Here is a 20,135-nt window from a genome sequence, read left to right on the forward strand (position 1 = left end):
GAAACAGAGAGTCGGCATCTCCCAGTAGCCACACTTCTCTCTGGAAAGCCTGGTCCCAAGGGTGGCCTTGCCGGGTCCTCTCTCTGCCCTATTCTCATTTCCCAGGACATTTCAGCTCCAGACCCATATGCTTTCCTAGCCTTTCATCCTCATTAGGGATGCTTGAGACTTTGGCTTTAATAAAACCAGGAGTGACCAGGGGCTGCGGAACAGCTAGCATGTTATTGCTTTCATCTCCACCTGCCGTCAGGGGAGGCCGCCTCAGGGCCCCTGGCTGGTAATGAGCTCCCCGCTGCTGGAGAGGTCACTGCTGTCCAGAAAGAGGCAGAGACTCACTTGGCCCTCTGGACTCCTAGCCTGGGGGTTGCGGGGCAGATCTGAGCCCAGCAGCTGCTGGCTAAAAGTCTTTGCTGGTGCTTGGAGGGGTGGGTTTGCTGCCAGGGGAGGAAGAGCCAGGATGTTGGCTCCTAGAGAGTCAGTGCTTAAAGTGCAGCCTGTCCACCTGACGTCGCTGCCCGTAACTGCAGCACTTTTCCCTGGCTGCAGTGCCCAGGCATCTGGGCAGTCAGATTCTTAAAGGCACAGCACTGCTCCTGCTGGCTCCCCAGCAGCCCGTCTGCAGGACCCCACTAAAGGGCTTCTCTCTCCTTGATGCGCTCACAGAGGCCTAGGCACAGAGAACAAATTCCTGGGGGTGCGCTGCCCAGGGAAGAGTAGTGAGCCACAGGGGCTTTCGTCCCTCTGCTGCTAACCAGCTTTGAGACCTTGAGCACGTCCTTTCACATCTCCGGGCTCCGGTCTGTAATATGAGGGAGTTATGCTAGAGGTTCTATCCTTAAGGTCCCTGCCAAGTCGTAAAACCAAAGATTCAAAGTGGAAAATCTATCTGCAACCGTCACCAATGGAGAGGGCCCAAGGACGCCTGGCTGGTATCTATTGCCCACCTCGAAGAATCTAGCAACTTGGTTTTGAAATCCAAATGCTCTCATTCCTCCTGTCCCCAAGCTTCTAAGTGTTTTGCTCTTCCCCGGGACAAGCTTTCTTTCTCCTAAACAGGCAACAATGCCTCCGGGTCTGTCTTGGGAATCCAGGCCGAGGCAGCCAGCACGATGCTTCCCCATCTCAGAGAACACTTCTAGTCTCTTAATCATTAAGTGGCTTGTCTGAATCGCTCATCATCAGCAGAGAAGCATCCGCTGTACTTTCAGGAAAGCCACAGGAGACGAGAGGATCTCTGCAGCCTGGGCAGGAAGCGTCAAGTTACCCCGGGGCAGGGCGGTCTGGAAGAGAGATGGGGTGGACGCCAATTTGGCTCCATTTGGCAACATCCGATGGGCAGCGTTCCGTGTAGGCCTGAGGCCTGGAGTTGGGGGTGGAGATGTGTCAGATGTGGAAGCAGGACACTTGGGCTGGACCGACTGCCCTGGTATCTGCCTACACAGCACTGAGACGCCCCCTCTTCATAGCCTCTGCCACAACCATAACGTTTCTGTTGATCACAAGGATTATATGATGAATGCTGTGTTCTCACTAGATCGTGGGCTCTTTGAGCCCAGGGATGGGGCTGGTTTTGTTCATCTTTACACTTTTCCTGTCTAGACCACTGCCTGATGCGCAGTAAGTGCTCAGTAAACACTGGCTGATGGAGGAATGGTTGCGAATATGGATTGAGGGTCAGGCAGCCCTGGGGCAAGCTCTAGCCCCGTTGTCTATGAGCAGTGCGACCTATTTAACCTTTCATAGTCTTGGCTTCCTAATCTGTAAAATGGGGCTAATAACAGTGCAACCCTTCAGGGTTGTTTTGAAGATTAAACAAAGTGATTCATGCAAAATGCTAAGCAACACTAAGTGCTCAAGAAGGATTAAGAGCTATTATAATTTTTACTACTATACTTAATACTATTATAAAGAGCTCATGGTCTTGGGGCAGGGGAAGGGACAGGGGAGAGAGGGACATATAAGTAAGTAACGCTGTTTGGTTTGATTAGTGCTATGAGAGAGGTGTGGACAAGACGTAGGGGAGCAGGGGAGGGAATAATAAACTCTGCCAGGGATTACAGGGAAGGCTGCCCAGATGGGGTGATATTTGATGGGATCTAGCAAGGTGAGTAAGAGTTTGTTAGCAGAGAAAAACAAGCAAAGGCTGCATAAAGACACAGAGGAAGTTGATGTGAGATGTCCCCCCGCCTCCAGCAGCCCGGATGAGACTGGGATCAGCCTCGTCTGTCTCGTGGCCCATACTTAGGAGTGTGTCATTCATTCGTTATCCACCTACTAAATGTTCACAAATATGGGCAAACAGTAGTAATAAAACGTCCCAGCCCTCCAGGAGATTGTATTCTAGGGGAGGGAGACAAAAATAAACGGTGCAAGAGAGCATCTGAGGGTGGCAGTGACTTGGTAGATGATACCGTGGGTCTGGCTCTCGCCCAGGAAGTGAGGGGTGGCTGCTGAGCTGGAGCACACAGGGAAGGGGAGAGGGGGCCCGGGGAGGCAGGGCCAGGACTTAGAGGTCGGATTTTATTCCCTGTGAAAAGCAGGGCAGTTTGGAAACCTCAGCAGGCTCGTAGAGAATGGATGGCAGGGGAAGAGTGGATGGAAGCCAGAGGATGCTGACGGCTCTCCCTCCTGCAGCCTCCACACCTAGTCAGCCACCCAGCCACATGGTTCTGCCTTAAGTGTCCCTGGACTCCGAGTCCCTCTCTTTCCCTCCTCTCTGTGCTACCTTAGCTCTGACCCGCGCCATCTCCAGCCTGATCTCCCAGCTTTCTAACTCCCCGCCACCTCCCCTTCCAACCTGTTCTCCTTGCTGTAACCAGGGGGTTGTTCTCCTGCTCAAAATCCTTCAGTGGCTCCCCATTCCACACCTGTTTTATGCTTGGAAAACTTCTTCAAATGAAATATAATCCAGAAGCCCAAATGTATACAACCTGATGAAAAGTGGCTCAGAGGCAGGGCACCCAGAGCTCCTCCTTCTGTCCCCTCCACAGAGCAGAGTGGCATTCAGGTTTCTTCAGGATTGGGCCCTTGCCTTTCCTACCAGCCACTCTGCTCCAGGCGCCCTATATACCAGCCATGAAAACAGCTGACATTTTTTGAGTGTTTACTATGTGCCATTCAGTCCTAAGTGTTTATACATATTAAGCCACATAAACTTCACAAAAGCCAAAGACATGGTTATTATCATTATTGCCATTTTCTACACAGACACTGAAGTACAGAGAGGTTAGTCAACTGGCCCAAGAACACACAGCTGCAAAATGGCAGAGCTGGGATAAGAGGCCTGGCAGCCAGTTGAAGTGGCTGGAGAGCCCACAGTCTGGGCCACTCCACCACCCTGCCTCTCTGTGACCCTGCCCTCCCCAACCCTTCAGGTCCTTTGGCCCTGCCATGCCTCTGCCCTATTCCTTCCACCGTCTGAAATAATCTCTCTCTACCTCTGACTATCCTGGGCTGACGCAGCCTTTCCAGGCAGCTGTCCTGTTCCCTTCTCTTGGGTCACCTCCCCTCACTCCCCTGATCTGACTTAGGGTGTGCTCATATTGTCCCTGGGTCTAAAAGCCTAAGGACAAGTGTTACAAATGTCGTGGAGCAAAGGCAAGGCCCACCTGGGGCAAAATCTGTAGGATCTGGAGACCCACCGGATGAGGGGGTGGCAGTGGAGAAGGAGACTCTCACTCCACCCGCCCCCCAGCCCCCTTGCTGGCTCAGGACTCTGCTGGGAGGGGGAGTCAGGGAGTGAGCATTCCCTTCTGGGTGCTGAGAGCTCCTGCTGCGAGTGATGACGTGGGTGGGTAGGTGGGTTCCTCCCTTGATTGTCCCGGGCCTGGGCTTCCAGGGCTCCAGGGACAATGCCAGGGGCGGGCTGGTGCTGTGACTCTCCGGCTCCCTGCTGGGTTCTATTTGTTCCGAGTTCCATGCCTGCTTTCTCTCTCAAGTGCTTTCCGCCCCGAGGGCTTTGCAGCATCATGAATAAATAATGGAGCAGAACTGAGGCACCTTAAAAGAACTCCATATACTCCAGCTTCAGCCTGCAGTGTGGACACTGAGAGCCTGAGACCCCGGGGAGAAGAGAAGGACACTCTGGCTCACGTGGAGCCCGGAGGTGCGGGAGGAAGTAGGTGAGGTCCTGGAGGCTGGGTTTGGTCCAGGGGGACCATTGAGAGACTAAAGTGCATCAGTGGGAGGCAAATGTTACTGTATTTGAGCATCTTCAGGGAAACAGATGGTTTTATTTAGGAAACTTTCTCTCAGCCTCCCATTGTGAACCTGCCCTTAAAAAGAGGTTTAGTGTTTCACATGCACCATTACTTTCGGGCAAATATCTGTGACTCAGAGTCACACAGGGAGGTGCAGATCTCTTCCTAATGACTTTTGAAAAGGTGGGCACAGAGGAAGAGGGGCTGTGTGGAGGTGGAAGGAGCTAGAGGAGAACGGAGTTCAGGGAAGTTCTAGAAGAGATGGAGCCAATGCCTGGGCCAGCTGGAAAGTCTGCACATGGGCACTCAGCCATGAGACTCCAGGGCCAAGGACTTCACCTCCACTCTGGTCCTTCCACTGGCATCTTCATTCATGAAGGAAGAGCAAAAGGCACATTAACAAAGTTAATGATGAGAATCTGTCTTCATCCTGGCTCAGGTTGTCCTGCTGTGTAGCTGTCAGATAGCTGTCAGTTTCCCCAGGAAGAGACTGGGCATCTCAGAGGTGAGCATCCGGTCTCACTCCAAGCAGGGCTATGGCCGGAGAGGCTCTCAGAAGGAGGGAAGAGTCCTGGTCCCACTGGGGTGGTCTCCCAGCTGGTGGTTCTGCAACAAGTGCCTGGAGATACCCAACAGGCAGGGCTGTGGGATCAGCCAAGGGCACACACCTGAACTGCCAGTGACAGTGGCTTCAGCTTCCGTCTCTTCACTTGGGTCTTCACCCACCTTCTGCTCCAGGATCTCCCAGGCTTGCTGTGGTGAGGCTCTCTGTGAAGAGCCCCTCGATAGCCCTCCATGGAGAAAACCATCGGCTCTTGAAACATCCACCTCCACTCTCTCCCTGTCTTCAGCTGCCCCTTCCCAGTATCTGCTGATCCTCCTCCCGTCCCTGCCTCTAAATAGCACAACTCATTAGAACTTGGGTCTGGGCCTCTTCCCCCCTCATCCATAATGTTAATGCCCATCTCCATGGTGATGACTCTGAACTTATGGCCCCTCCAAAGACCTGTCTTCTAGACCCCAGACTCATATAGCCAACATTTCTCATCTTGGACATCTCACAGAAATTGAATACTTCTCAGATGCTCAAAGGTGAACTTTCATTTTCCATTTACATACTCCTCTTTTCCCCAACTCAGGAAATGGCCGCTCCATCTATTTAGTTGCTCAAGTCAGAAACGAGACATCACCACTGATCCCTGCCTTCCTCTGTCCTTCGCATTTAGTCCATCACCAAGCCCTGGGTCGATTCTATCTCCAAATTCCATCTCGAGTACAACAATCTGTTTTAACAAGCCCTCTCGGGAAGTCTTAGGAATTGAGAACCATTGCCTTATCGAGTTAAAAGAACCAATTGAGCATGTCCACTCCGGCCAGGATTTTGAAGTTTCTTCCACTTCATTTAGCCTACTTATTTTGGTGATCAAAGCCAAAGTCAACAGAGAAGGGAACTAACAGATAAAGAGTGTCTACTGGTCTGTAGAGACCATGCTGGGTACTTAACATAAATTTAATTCATTTCATTCATACAACATTGCTCAGACGGACCCATCATCATAGCCTTATTGAGGCTCACAGAGGCTAAGGAACTTGCCTAAGGTCTCGGAGAGATCAACCAAACTTGGACGTGGACTCGTCTGTTGACTCTGAAGGCCTTGCTCTCCTCCACACCTCCCCAGCCTACTCTCTGCCCTTGCTTACTGAGGATCAGGTGGGTAAGGACCCCTGTGGGTCTTGAAGGCTCCAGCAACAGGATCAACTTAGGACTAACACTGACCTTGGAGCCAGGAGGCCTGGGTTCAAATCCCAGCTCTGCTGCTAACCAGCAGAATGATCTAGGGCAAGTCACAGTGTCCCCTGAGCTGTGACTTCCTCCATTGTAAAGTGAAAGCATTGTACCAGATGACCGCACCTTCTCTCCAGTAAAATGGGGTTAACCATGAGAATGAATGAACATGGGCACTTAAACCCCTCGCCGGGTCCAGTGCTCAGACTTTTCAGACACTTCTTGCTCTGTCCTGTTTTTGGCAGCCCACTGGGGTTGACTTTAGCCATCGCCAAGCTGCCATGGTGACAATGCACCACTGGTGGGAGGCGGGGGACCAGGGAGGAGGGAGCATGGCTCCACCACCCCCAGGAAAGCTCTGTGCCGGGAGGGAAACTGTTCTGAGCCAGGTCCCAAGCCTCCCCTCCCCCTCTGCTCCCCCAGTAGCACCGTGATGAAACACCAAATTAGCTCCATTACTGTAACTACTCTAAAAATCACAGGCCGCATGTTCTGCCAGAGTCCGCTAATGTCTCCCATTGGTGAGCAGGGGACACTAATGGTTATTTCCTCTCTTCCAGGCACCAAGTGCAAAGCAGCAGAAACGGAGAGTGAAGCTCAGGCTGGGGGGCAGCCTTGGGGTGGGGAGGAGGGGGACCGTGGAGCCCAGGCCAGCGGGTGTCTGAGCTCCGAAGCAGAAGTTCTATTGAATAATGTCTCTTGGAGGGACCGCCTCCTGGCACTGAATGAGCCTGGAAGAGCCCAGGGGAAGGACCCGGTCTCGAATCAAGGCAAGGCCACCCCCCCCCCAGCGGCCCTCCCACTCCTCACACCTCTGGAACTCAGGGGCCCACTGGTCACAGAGAAGCGGTGGTCTGGTCTACGCGGAAAAGCAGGCCGGGGCCACCGGCTCTGGGCGCCCGTCTTCACTACGCCACCTCTGAGCCTTGGCGCTGCGGGCCTGACAGTTTCCTTCTTCCTGTTCTCTACAAACATCCTTTCTTTCTTTCCAGCATTCTTCCAGAATGCTCGAAGCTTCTGGAAACTTAATCCTGGAGATTTCCAGGCCTAGCCTAGCCAGTGCACCCACCCTTTCTGTCTCCAGCGCATTCCTGCATTCGTGTGACTTTTCTAAGCAAGGAGAGGACTCTGGGTTTCATCAAAGCATTAACGGTGGTTCGCTCAGGATAATTAGCTTACAGCGAACAGAGTTTCTTTTTTGTGTGGCTTTCTGTATTTTCCAAAATATCTAAAACAGGAATGTAATACTTTGCCTCGAGGCAGGTAAGGGTAAAATATATTACAGCCATATAGCTTTCAAAGAAAATGATCTCAGTTTTGGTTCTTTGCTCTATTGCTTTAAAACTGTGTGACTCCGGGGAATTTCCTCAGGTTGCCTCATCTATAAAATAAAAATTCCGATTCTTACTGTGTTGAGAGGGTTAAAGGAGGTAATGTATTTGGAAACACACTATGTATTATTGTTCTTAGAATCGGGATCGATAAACTGCGGCAAGAGTCTCAGAAGGTTCTTTCTCATTGAAATTTTATCATATCCTCACCGCAACCTTGTGCAATACAGGTTATTTCCCACATTTTACTAATGAGGAAACAGAGAGGTGATTGATTTATCTGAGGCCACACAGCAGAAGCAGGATTCTAGCTCCGGTCTCTTGACTCCAAGTCCTGCTCACCGGCAGGTTTTGAGAGCTGGCACCCTGTCTACCAGACACCTCGTGGGTCCTGACTGACAGACCAGAGCTGCCCCTTGAACGGTCTTACTCCCTTATCTGTGCCTCAGCTTCCCCGTGAGGGACACGAGGCATGAAGAGACACCCTTCTGCTCCTTTCCCAGCACCTGGGAGGCACACTTCAAGTGGAAGCAGCTGTGGGCTTATTCCCACTCATATGAGTATCGAATAAGCTGCATAATCTTCAGGACACAAGGTCTCCTCAAAGCTCTTCTTTTCCAAATGCACTTCCTTAGGACAACCAAAAGTGTCCCACGCTAGGGGACTGGAGGAAACAAAAAGCCAATCAAACAAGCTTGTGTCCGGGACCCAGCCTGTGTGCGGGTGCTCGTGGGGGTGCAGGGCTGCCTGGGCCTGGCCCAGGAAAGCCTGGGCTGATGCCAGCTGGCCACGCTCAGTGGGCAGGGGGCTCTGCTGAGGTTCCCCCGCTGTCTCATGTAAGAGGAAACCATCGTTCAGCCAGAACTGCTCCGGCAAAAAACATGGCCCAAATCGAGTTGGGGAAAATCATTTTCCCTCAAGAGAGCTGGGTGTCTGCCCAGGTTTGGATAGGATTTACTAATGCCAAAAAAGTAAACAGAAAAGAGCCCTGTCAGCAAGAACTGGAATTACAGAGGCACTTGCTGCCTGCCTTTTCCCCGGCCTCTTTTGTCTCCCAGACCTGCCAAAAAGGCCCAGAAGAGAGAAGAAAGTTTGGTCCCCATGTTCTCCAACCGCCCCCTTAAAAGCCACCTGAGAGCCTTCGAAATGCCCATCTAGCCGGGGTCTGCCTTCCCAGGACGGCGCCCCAGCTCCAGGATTCTCCTGAGTGACAGGTCCCTCTCCCCAAGGCCCTCTGGACACTTTCTGCCCCTCCCTCACTACGTTTTTTGCTTCCCTCGAACTCGCAGTTGATAAGATACACTGATTTCTGGATGTGGTAAGTAAGGAGGGCTCCTCCGAGTGTCACTCTAGCAGGGCCCGTGGGGAGTCAATCATCCGGGGACGGTTTCTAACAAGGTGGAGGAGGCCTTTTCGAGCAGGTGCCTCAAGTCACAAGGCCAGCCTGTCCCCAACTTCTCGAGAAGGGAAGTGCTGATCGTGGTTAGATGATACACCACCGGAGCTGTTTCTCTCTGGAAACTGGACAGCTCCTAGCACAGGCCAATGTGTCACTACAGAGATGTGAGCCCGCCAAGGGCTCCTGGAAGAGGCGGACTCACTCGGCCTCCAGGGAAGGAGCCCCCTGCCAGTCTGCTCTGGGTGAGGGATGGTCCCTCCCATCACTGCCCACACTAGGACACGAGGACACTGCTCCCTTATGCAAAATAGCTGCCTTCCTGGGGGCAGCAGGGAAGGGCCCAGAGAGGGCTTGCTGGGTGGGTGGGGGCAGAAGCAGTAGCTCCCTTCTTTCCCCACTGAGTCCCCTTTTCTTCTCCGGGGTTTTCTCTTTGTGTCCAGCTGCCCCATCATCTCTGCCCCGCGCTCTCTCTCAGCTCTGACCCACGTGCAGACCCAAATCTGGTCTTCTCCTGGCTCCCGCAGCTTCCCTGAAGTAGCCTGACTAGGAAAAAGGGAGCTTTTCTAAGTACTAAGGTGACAGCAGAGACAATGCAAACGACACACAGGTAGAGGGCCCTGGGAGTCTCAATCACTGCCCCACCCCCACCCCTGCCCTGAGGGGCTGGGACAAGTTCACCGGCCCCTCCCTGGCATTTTCCCAGGCAGCTCCCAGCTCATTTCTGGGGAGTGGCATCCTCTCTTTTTTCAACATCTATTGGTCTATCGTCCATCGTGGTGTCCTAACAGCTTGTGTCCCTGCTGCCTGACACCCCATCCAACCGTTCCCAAGGGTCTGGGGCCTCCTGGGGCCTCACCTTGCTGGGAAGGGCTGTTTCCTTCTCAGTTCACTGGCAGAACCTGGAGGGTGGAGATGAACCGAGCTGCCCCTCCTTTCTCAGGTGGCAACTCCACCTGTGCCCCTAAGTTGGGGCTTCTTTGGCATACACAGCGATGGCCCGACATTGACATGCCCCTTCATGGGCTCACAGAATGTCAGTGGCTATAGCAGTTCTTAGACGACCAGAGAAAACAAGTAAAACCACAATGGCCTTCCCTGCAGGGTGGAGCCCGTCTGAGGCAATGCGACAGCCTCAGGGTCCGCTGCTCCTAGAGAAGGAAGCTGTACTTGGCTGAGTATCTTGTTGGGTTCTGACTGTTCAAAGATGGGGCTGGAACCAAGCCTGGGCATAGGGGCCAGAGAGAATAAACTGCCTGTGGCAATTTAAAGAGCAGCTTTGTTTGCTGGTTGTGACTGAGGCTTGGAACCTGGGGAACTGTGGAGAGGAGCCAGTAGGAGACTGTGGGAGGCACGATGGGCGGACCCCTTGGGCAGGTGCCCACCGGCAGCCCCACATCAGGTGGGGCTGTTCACTGGGCAGTGGGAGTGTCAATACCCAGTTCCCATGACAACCAGCCTTCCACTGCATCACTGCGACAAGACTTCATGTGGCTTGGGGTGCGGCAGGCTGGGCTTGTGTCCTGTGACAGGGCCAATGGAGGAACAGCCACCGGAGGCCCAGAAGAGAACATTTCAGAAAAAGCAGAAATAAAGAGCCAGGGGGACCAGGGGAACACCTGCTGTCCCCACCCCAGGCGAGGCAGGAGGCGGGGAGAGCCTCTTCGCCAGCCCCGGGAGGCAGCAGCGAGCCGAGGTAGGAGCATACAGCTCATCCCGGTCTGACTCCTGGCTCTGCCTCTCACTGGCTTTGTTTCCTAAGTTTCCTCACCTGGAAACTGGGGCTAATAACAGTTCTCCCCCTGCAGGGGGGTGGTGAGGATTCAGTGTAAGCCACGGCACTTAGGGCCTGGCACAGAGGAGGCAGGGGAGTCCCAGTGATGCCCGCTTACACCCGCAATCGGAATTCTGCAAGTAGGCAACGACCTGAGTCCTGTTTTCTCACCCATCCGTCATCTCACCTCAACTCCCTCACCCCATGCACACTCAGACCCATGATTTCTGATCACGGTATAAAATAGCTCCTGGGGAAACCAGTTTCATAGTCAAGGATGTTAGCGCCCTCCCTGAATGTTAAGCTGTGCCCAAGCCAGGCCCTCAGCAGGGTAGAGCTCTAACAGGACAGTCTTCTGAACAGCCATTGGCATTTCTCAGGCCACCGAGACTGAGGACAGGGCCAGCCAGTGCTGGCCGGAGGGGAGGGAGCTCACAAGCATCTTGCCCCAGCCTCTTCCATCCCAAGATCTGTCTCCGGACTCTAATTCCCTCGGCCCAAGGCCAAGTGGAAAGTGGGCGCTGTGGAAAACCCTCCATCCCAAGTTTCGCTGCAGCCCTGGAGAGACCCTCAAGGTCTTCCTTTGTCCAGAAAGGAAGGCATTATATATTTACAGAGAACAAGTGGGTGTCAGTTCAGATGCAAGAGGGAAATGTGGCTGCAGGGACGAGTGATGGGGATGAGTGAGGGCCAGGTGGGCACAGGCTGGCGGGAGTGGGGCGGAGGAGGCCCCTGCTGGAGAGGCCCTTCTTTCTACATTGTTGCTGGCACTGAAAGACCATGAAAATAGGCCAGCGGCTGGACAAGGGAGACCTAGGCTCTACGCCTAGCCCTGTCTCCCTCTTCCTCCAAGGCCAAGGTATTTACGTGTAATGGGAAACGGTAGTTGGCTTAGGGTCGGAGGCGCTCTGACAAAGCCTCTCTTTCCTCCTTGGTTTTCTGGCTGATGGTTCCTGTCGGTTTGCCTGTTTCCAGTCTCAGTAGAGATGGGAAGTCTCTTTCATGGAAGAGACCAACTGCTGGCAGAGAAAATGCCATTTCTGCTCTGTGCCTTTTAGAATGCTTCATGCCTTGGACTCCAAGTCTTCCCTTGGTCTCTTCTCTCCAATATAGAGAGGCTCACAGGCCCAGAACGAAGACAGCGAGTGCGCAAGGATCTTGGAGTGGAAGTGGGGAGGAGTGAAAAAACCAGGGCAAGAGAATTCCCCATAAAAACCTTAGAACAATGAAGAGAGTGGGCAGAGCATAGACTTGGGTCTCATGAGACCTGGGTTTGGGTCCAGATATGAGAGGACTCACTGAGCCACCCCAGACAGGTGTGACCTCTCTGGTCTTAACTTGCTCGTCTGTGGCAAGAGGACATTAGGCCCAGTCTTCCCCAAGGCTCTTTCCAGCTCTGACCTCCCCCAAGTCCACAAGAACATGGATGCATAGCACCATGGTCCGCTGGAAATGGACCATGGTACTGCTCCAACTCTCCCGAGGCCATTGCTACTCTGGTCATAGTTACACCCCGTGAGCCCAGTCTCCCTGAACTGCTGCCGATCCAGGCGGCACAATGCATCCTTTCCTCCTGAGTGCATCCTGGAGTCTGAACATCCCTGACAATGTCCACAGGGGATGCCTGGTAGTTGTTTCCCTTGTGACCAAATGCTCTCCCTCCAGGAGAAAATGTCACTGTGGGTTATCAGGTGATAGAAGCAATAAGGCAAGTGCATATGCCCCGGGCAGCAAGGCGGGGAAGCGCCCCTGTTGGAGGAATCAATTTTTGTTGATGCATGAGCTTGTTGACGAATGATTTCTCATTCAGTCTCATGTAAGGGAAAGATGAGGCATTTATACCATTGAGAAGCACTGCATACTAACAAGGGGCACATGGGGCCGGGCAGGGCGGGGTGGGCTGGCCTGTCAGCCCTGAGCTGGAGCTGGAGCTGGAGCTGGAGCGAGCTGCCGGCAGAGAGGGAGGCAGAGCAGGGCCGCCAGCTGGTTGCCACTGGGAGCTGGGTTCTGCAGGAAGGCAGCGGAGGGGGCAGTCGGGCTGTCTGGATGCTAGGAATGTAGCAATGGTGAGAAGGGAACTGTCTCCGCTGTTCTGAGCCCCCGGCGGCTTCCTAAGGCCATTTCTTCTGAAGCTGCAGGGAAGGATCTATTGTGAAAGGCCACGTTTAGAAACGACTTGGAGGGGAACACCCAAGGCCAGTGGAGCGGTTATTGCACAAGTCAGCTTACAGCCAGGTCAGAGCCCTGTCTGGACCAATTAGCTTTGTTTTCTGGCTCCACACAGGAAACCTTTAACCCCATGTACCCAACAGCAGCCACTGGTCCCAGGTGGCCCACGTGAAGGGGCACAAAGGGTCAGTGCACATCCATCACCTGCGCTAAAAGGATGCAGGGTTGGCACACCCACCGGTGCTGCGGGGACCCTGTCCCCACTCTGGGGTGGGTGCCCATCTCCCGAACCAACCTGCTGCCCGTGGGATGGGGCCCGCACCCCACACCCACCCCTTCCCCTTCTGAGTTCTTGATGGATTTTCAGCCATCATTTTCTAGAAGATCCTTGACCCTCTGGGGAGTCCCAGAAAAGTCCAGGTCCTCTTGGCTTCAGAAGTTAGCACCCGGCAGGACGGGCCACATTCTCAGGGCCTGTGGTTTGAGCGTGGAAGGGCCCCTTGGTGCACCCTGTCCCTGAGCTGCAGTTCTTATTTGGAAGCAGAAAACGTTGCTCCCGGCTTCGATGTTCCATCTCTTTAGGGAGGAGAGTGAAGGAAAGATCCCGCCCAGCTGTGCTCCGCAGGGCCAGGAGCTGGGGGGATAAACTCAGCGGGAACTTGGGTGGACATCCCACCCACAGCCTGAGAGCAGTGTAGGGGGAAAGCTGGGCATTCCCGGGAAGGAGCTCAGCGAGGCCCGGCCTGGGGGCATGTGGTGGTAAAGGAATATCAGCAGAGACAAGGGCCAGAGGCAGCTTCCGCTGGGCAGCCCCAGGCGGCTTCCCACTCGGGCAGCAGGCCAGGCAGCTGCGAGGGCACAGCCAGGGCTCGCCAGGGCCAGGCCACTCACGGCAGGGCCAGCCAGCTTCATACATTATTCAGAGCAGCTCCGGCTGACCAGCTTGGGGAGCCGCCTTCATGGGTCCGGGCAGGAAGTCCAGACCAAGCCTTGCTCCCTTCATGCCTCCTGGGCTTCTGTGGGACCCTGATCTGCTCTGCAGGCCCCTTCTGGAAAGCTCTCCCTGTCTGCTCCCATCCCGGCTTGGTCCTGCCTGCAAGTGTTCAAACACTCAGGAGTTTAAGGCAGATTTCTAGGGATACTGAGGCCTGGCTACAAATTCCAGATGGAATAGGAATAAGAACAGCCAATGACCAGTAAGAACAGGTGGTCTGGACCAAAGTGGGGAGTCAGACCTGCGAGTGGCACAGCGACCCATAGGCCAAACTAGAAGGTGAGGCACGGTGAGAATGGGGCTCAGGAGGCTGCTCCGTGACAGTCTGTCCTAGGCATCGGTTTGTGTGTTTTATTTCATTTGCTACATACAATACCACTATGAGCTACATACCACTGTTACATCCCCATTTTGCTGGCGTGGAAACTGAGACATGGTTTAGATAATGTCCCCAAAGTCTGCAAGCTAGAAAGTGCAGAAGCTAGAATGCAACACAGGCTTATTCGGCACCAAAGCCTGAGCTCTTTGCACACAGCTCTGCTCATTCTTGGCTAGAGACTTTTGGGAGACACTTGAGCAGGCAATGTCACCTAAGGTCTCCCTGCCTCCCTGCCGACCCTAAGACCAGGCTCCCTGGACATATACAGAGCACTCCATCACCCCAAAACAATACACACATGTTGTGTACACACATGCGTACACACATGCATGCATGGACGTGCTCACTCTGACCTGGCGGGGACCTGGAAAGGTGGTGGCCGAGTCCATTAACACCAAGCACAACACATATTTATAGCCCCAATTACAGCCTGTTCTCTCACACACACACATCCTGCCACCACGAGGAACTGGAATAGCGACAGGAATAGTGTGCAGTGAGGTCTGAGCCTCAGTAGCAATAACTACAAGATTACAGAGATGTTAGCAAACCTGGTGACGGCGGCTCTATTATAATGATAAATCTACAGCTTTATGTAGAAATAATGAGACTGGGGGCAGGCGAGGGGGGAGGGAAGAGCTGGGTGATATCAGCCAATCGGAGTTCTGGGTGGGAAGAAAATGGAAGCCCCTGGGAAAGCCCGGGAGACCATCAGGGGACCTTAGCCAAGCCAGGCAGGATGGGGGCATCGGGGCAGCCCTGCCTGGGGATGGGGTAGATTTAATGAACTCCCAGATTCCTTCCCACCAGTGGGCTTCTTGATCGGATGAACAGTAGAGGCCTCCCACTGCCCTAGCGCATCTGGTTTGCCTACTGCTCACCCTGCAGCCTGGAGGGGGTACAGTAGCTCGCCGTTGCCTAGGCTTCCCTCCAGAACAAGCTGGGGGTGGTGAGGTAATTGTCCTTTGTGGCTTAAGGTTTGCAATTAACGAAGAGCTGGACTCCTCGGATGTACCCTCCCCTTCACTAAGCCCGAAGCTCCATGTTCAGTGTTTGTGAGAAACAACGTCAATGCTCCAGGCTTCGCTACTGCAAACAACCTGGAGCAGTGGGGCAGGGGCCAAAGCGAGGGCACGCCTGGCTCCACCTGCCAGGGCTGGATCTGATACAAGCATGAGGAGAAACAGGGGGGCAGCATCTTGGACTAGTGTGACCTCAGAGAACCCTCCTGAGCCCCCTCTCCTTCTACGCAGCCCGTGGCTCACCGACCCGGCACTTCAATCCTGACTACCTGATACGACTGGTTAACCTCTTTGCCACTTTAGACAGAAACCATCTGCCTGAACCGTACCTCTGAAGGGACGCACAGGCTGGGTATCTCCCCACCAACCCTGGCTCTACCCATTTTCCAAATGGCTACCTTCTCCAGGAAGCCTTCCCAGGTTGACAGGACCCAACACCACTGCTTCTTTAATAGCCCTCCCCTTGTGCACCAATACAGATGGTCCCCGACTTACGACGGTTTGACTTAAAGATGTTTTGACTTTACAATGGTATAAAAGCTATATGCATTCAGTAGAAATCGTACTTCGCATGTTGGTCTTTTCCTGGGCTAATGATATGTAGCAGGAAACTCCCGTGATGCTGGGCAGTGGCAGGGAGCCACAGCTCCTCGTCAGCCACCCGATCACGAGGGTAAACCACCGACATGATACAGTGGGTTAATTGTGTTAGACGATCGTGCCCAACTGTAGGCCAATGTAAATTCTGAGCATGTTTAAGGTGGGCTCAGCCAGGATGTGATGTTTGGTAGGTTAGGTGTATCAAATGCATGTTGACTTATTGTATTTTCAGCTTACGATGGTTTATTGGGACATAGCCGAGGAGCATCTGTACACAGTTGTAATTGAATTAACAAAGCCATTGGTCACTCGACAAGAACGTGCTGAGTTCTTACATGTGCATAAGATGACATGCTCGGCCCTGAGGGACAGTACAAGAGAGAGCCAAATGTGGGACACATCCATTCCCGAGCCACTGGGAGCACTTGGCAAGACAGGATATGATTTGGGATATAACTGAGGGACAGGGGACACAGGTAAATCCGAAGGAGCGATGGCCGACTTCAGGGATGCTATCAAAGGTGGGTTGGTTTGGGCCAGGCAGAGAGGTGGGGGAAAGGCCTGCCTGAGAGGGGGAACCTTGTGAGCAAAGGCAAGAGGCAGGAATGCCAGGCGTGTCCAGGGGCCAGCCTGCGGGCAAAGGAGCTGCGGGAGTTCTGAGCTGGGGGCCAAAATACAGCTCTGCTTCTCAGGTCCCTCCCCACCTAGCGTAATGCCCTCGTCCGGGAAACCTTCCCTGCTGTGCTAACTCTCAGGTCCCGCAGCCTCACACCGTGTACAGTGTTTGCTACTGTGCGACGCTAGCTCCTGTCTCTGAAACCGTGTTACACATTTCTGGGGGGTGCAGAGGCTGCTGACCACCCCAGCGCCCCTCGCCCCCTGTGCCTGGCACAGTGTTCTGCTTGGAGGAGCCGGAGGACTGTAATGGTACTGATGACAAGGACAGGGATGCTGATGATCTGTCCAGCACCTTTTGAATGCTCTGTTTTTTCTGAAGCTGGGCTGCAGAAGGGGCTGGAACACGAGCAGGAACCACCACGCAGTTCCAGGACCTAGGACCGTATGATCCAGGTGAGGGCCGCGCTTGGGCGGACTGTCTCTCCCAGGACGGGGGCTTCCACTCGGGCCCAGAGCTGAAGTCCCAGGAAGGGGGCACTCTGGTAAGAAGGGGGCTCCTTAGAGGGCTGGCCCTCGCGTCGCCCTCTCTCTGAGCCCCTGGGTCTCAGCCGCAGTGTGGGGCGGACTGAGCTGCTTTTCTCTACCTGTACAGTCACCATAATTAAGCTGTTGACTTAGGAGACCACCAGGGAAGAGCTGCACCCGACGCAAATTTCAGAGTGATTAATGGCGCAGAGCTGCTGTGGCATCCGCCCCGTCTGCCCGCCCTGCTCCTGGTGCTGTTCTTGGGGATGACATTTCAGGAAAGGAAGGGTGGGGAGGTACTGGGATATCAGACTGGACTGGTCCAAGTCAGCACAAGCTATGAGAATGGGATGTCCTAGGACCCTCCCTGGGGCAGAAATGGAGCCCACCAAGCTTTGTCTTTCTCTTTGAACGTATCAAGATTCTTGCCCTTTTCTTACCAGAGCGGGACTGATTTCCCCAGCCTCTCTCCTTACAAATTCAACACAGAGACATTGTGTATTGACTGTACAAAGGGAGGGGTGGGGTCACCCCTGCCCCAAAGAAATGGTCTTTGCCTCAGAGAAATATCTGGGGAGGCATCCAAGCAGTTAGCACTCAAGATATCAGATGCAAGGCATCGGCATTTCATGGAAACGCTCCTGCTGGGCTCTCAGCTGCCTGGGTGGGCTTCCAGAGACACCCCACCTACCCCTGCAGGATGCAATCACACCATTTCCTCAACACCCACACAGTGCATGGAGCACTCCGTCTACACCAGACCAAAGAGCCCTGGATATGGCCTCTCCAATTCTCTGTGCCAGACCTGTTCTCCCTCCTTTGAAAAGAGAATTGAGCCTCAGCCCTTTGAAACCTTCTGAGTTAATTCCAGTTGAATGTGAACAGCCCAACCCCTCTCTCCCATGTGGGGCTTAGCCAGGTGTCCTTTCAGGCCACAAACACCCCCAACCCCGACTGGCCCGGGCAGGCAGTGCCTAAGAGGAGGAGCTCTGTGTTGGTCATTAAGTATGCCCAGTTGTCCTGGGCACACGGTAGGATTGCCTTGCCTTGTCTTGCCCCTTGATATTAGGAGCTGCCAGTGTCTTGCTTTGGCTGATGAAATGTGAGTGGAAGTGACATGTGTCACTTCTACGTGGAAACTTTAAGAGACAGTGCACAATGTGCCACATCCCCTTCTTCCTGACATGGTAACGGGAGCACATGTCGAGATGGAGCCTCTGTCGGCTCGGGTCCCCGGGTAACAAGGGGGAGCTCAGCCCCAGCCGGGCTGCAGAACACATGTGACGTGAGTAAGAACTAAAGCCTGGTTGCTTTAAGTCAGCGATTTTCAACCTTTTTCATCTCATGGAACACATAAACTAATTACTAAAATTCTTTTTTAATACATTGTAATTTTTTGCCAATCTGACCAAAAAATAGGCATCACTTTGATTCATTCACACCGGATGGCTATTGTTGTGTTGGCTATTGTCACTTTTTAATTTGACAGTCTAAGGGGAAAGAGGTCAGTGCCCCTGACTACATAATCAGGTACTGATTGCATGTTTTAAAAATTCTTGTGGCACACCAGTGTGCCACGGACCACAGGTTGAAAATCGCTGCTTTAAGCCACCAGATCCTGAGATTGTTTATTGCTGTGTCATAACCTGGCTCATCCTAGCTAACGTAGCCTTTCTTGCCCGCCTTTTCCAGGACGCTGCTGTCTGATTCAGTCTAATCCTTACCCATGATTAAAGAGACATATGACATTGTCCTACAGGTGGCAAACCTGAGGCCTAGCAGGTAGAAAGAATTACCTAGAACATGCGATCAGAAGCAACAGATAAACGTTCCCTTCCTTCTCACCCACGGGGGGGGGGGGGGCTCTGCTGCTCCCCACCCCAACCTGGGGCAGAGGGCAAGGACTTCCCCAGGGTGGGCTGGGCCACTGGTCAGCTTCCAAGTCCCTCTTCACACCCTGAAGGGTAAAGTCCCATCTGTCTCCAAGGGTGAGGAACTGGGATACGTCCCACTCAACCTGGAACTAGGAATCTCAAGAAGCCCCGGGGACAGGACTGTACTCACACTTGTGGCGTACTGGATGTCCTTCCAGATGGAGGTTTCCCGGGACAGGTCGGAGGCCTCAAAGAGGTTGTCCAGGATGACCTCCCCGATCATGTCGTGGCGGGAGAAGCGGTCGAAGTCGAAGACGCTGAGGTGCAGCTTGCGGTCGGCCAGCTCCTCGTAGGGCACCGGGAAGTGGAAGTTCTCGTCGAAGGTGGGGTTCAGGGTCTTGCGGTGCACCCGCGTCTGCTGCTTGCACTTGCGGTCGGGCAGGAGGTAGATCTTGACGTAGGGGTCGGAGCTGCCGCAGAAGTCCTTGGCGGGGAGGTCGAAGGCCTTCAGGATGCGCACGATCAGGGTCTCGGCCTCGTAGTCGTACCGCAGGCTGAAGTTGATCTTCCCGCAGCTCTTGGCGGCCTCGGGTTTGGCGTCGTCTCCATCCACCGACTTCTGCTTGTACAGCTCGGGCTTGATGCGGCCGATGCTGGTGGGCTGCTCGGCGGCCGGCGGCAGCTCGTTGCCATAGTCCACGCTGGAGACGTGCATCTGCCGGGGCAGGTGGCGCTTGAAGGACGTGTGCCTGGCGGGGGGCGGGAGGGGGCAGAGGGCCTGGTCAGGGCTCAGGGGGAGGTGATGCAGGGAGACACCCTCCCTTATCCCCCCCCACACACACACCCGGTGGCCCTGGCTCATCCTGTCTGCTGGGGGCCCCTTCCCCTCTGCACACACTCTGTGCACAGGTTGTGTGCGCATTACACGTCTTAGTACACGTAAAGTAGTTGCAATGGGGCCTGGTATATAGTAAGCTCAATAAATATTAGCCATTGCTAGAGTTACCATTCTCCCTGCTCTTCTGCTACCTACCTGCTTTCTAGGTTTCTTTCCCAGACGTGACTCTGGTTCCCACATTAAACCAAGAGATCCCTTAAGAGGAGGACCATCCTTCCCTCTCCTGGATATGGCTGGTGGCGTCCGAGGGACGCCACCACTACCCCTATCGCCATAGTTAACACTACTGGGCTCATCTTGGCTCTGCCACTGTCTAGCTGTGTGACGTTGGGCAAGTTATTTAACTTCTCTTTGCTATAAAATGAGAATAAAAGCAATTGCCTAGGATTGCCGTGGGAACGAAATGAATTCATGCATATAAAGTACTTATTAGAACAGGGCCAACGTAGAATAAGTGATATATCGTGAGCTCTCATTGTCATGTGGACTCTTTCAGGGGCTCCTCACAGCAACCTCATGAGTCATTAGCTCTACTTTACAGTTGGGAAAAGTGAGGCTGAAGAAAGGTGA

The 20,135-nt window shown here is 53.8% G+C and overlaps 1 protein-coding gene across 2 annotated transcripts in view; it reads right to left on the minus strand.

Annotated features, from left to right (window-relative positions):
• The window catches only part of SYT6 (synaptotagmin 6), a gene marked incomplete at its 5' end in the record, with an annotated part of 44,280 nt that overhangs the window by 13,085 nt on the left and 11,060 nt on the right, over nt 1–20,135 (minus strand). For both annotated transcript variants that reach the window (XR_013997750.1, XM_081121922.1), the window contains one exon: nt 18,858–19,416. Coding sequence is in view for 1 of the 2 variants with exons in the window: in XM_081121922.1 (XP_080978048.1) it covers nt 18,858–19,416 (559 nt within the window). The remainder of the gene's footprint in view (nt 1–18,857; nt 19,417–20,135) is intronic.

The sequence above is a fragment of the Miniopterus schreibersii genome, assembly GCF_964146895.1.
Source record: "Miniopterus schreibersii genome assembly, chromosome: 19".
NCBI lineage: Eukaryota > Metazoa > Chordata > Mammalia > Chiroptera > Miniopteridae > Miniopterus > Miniopterus schreibersii.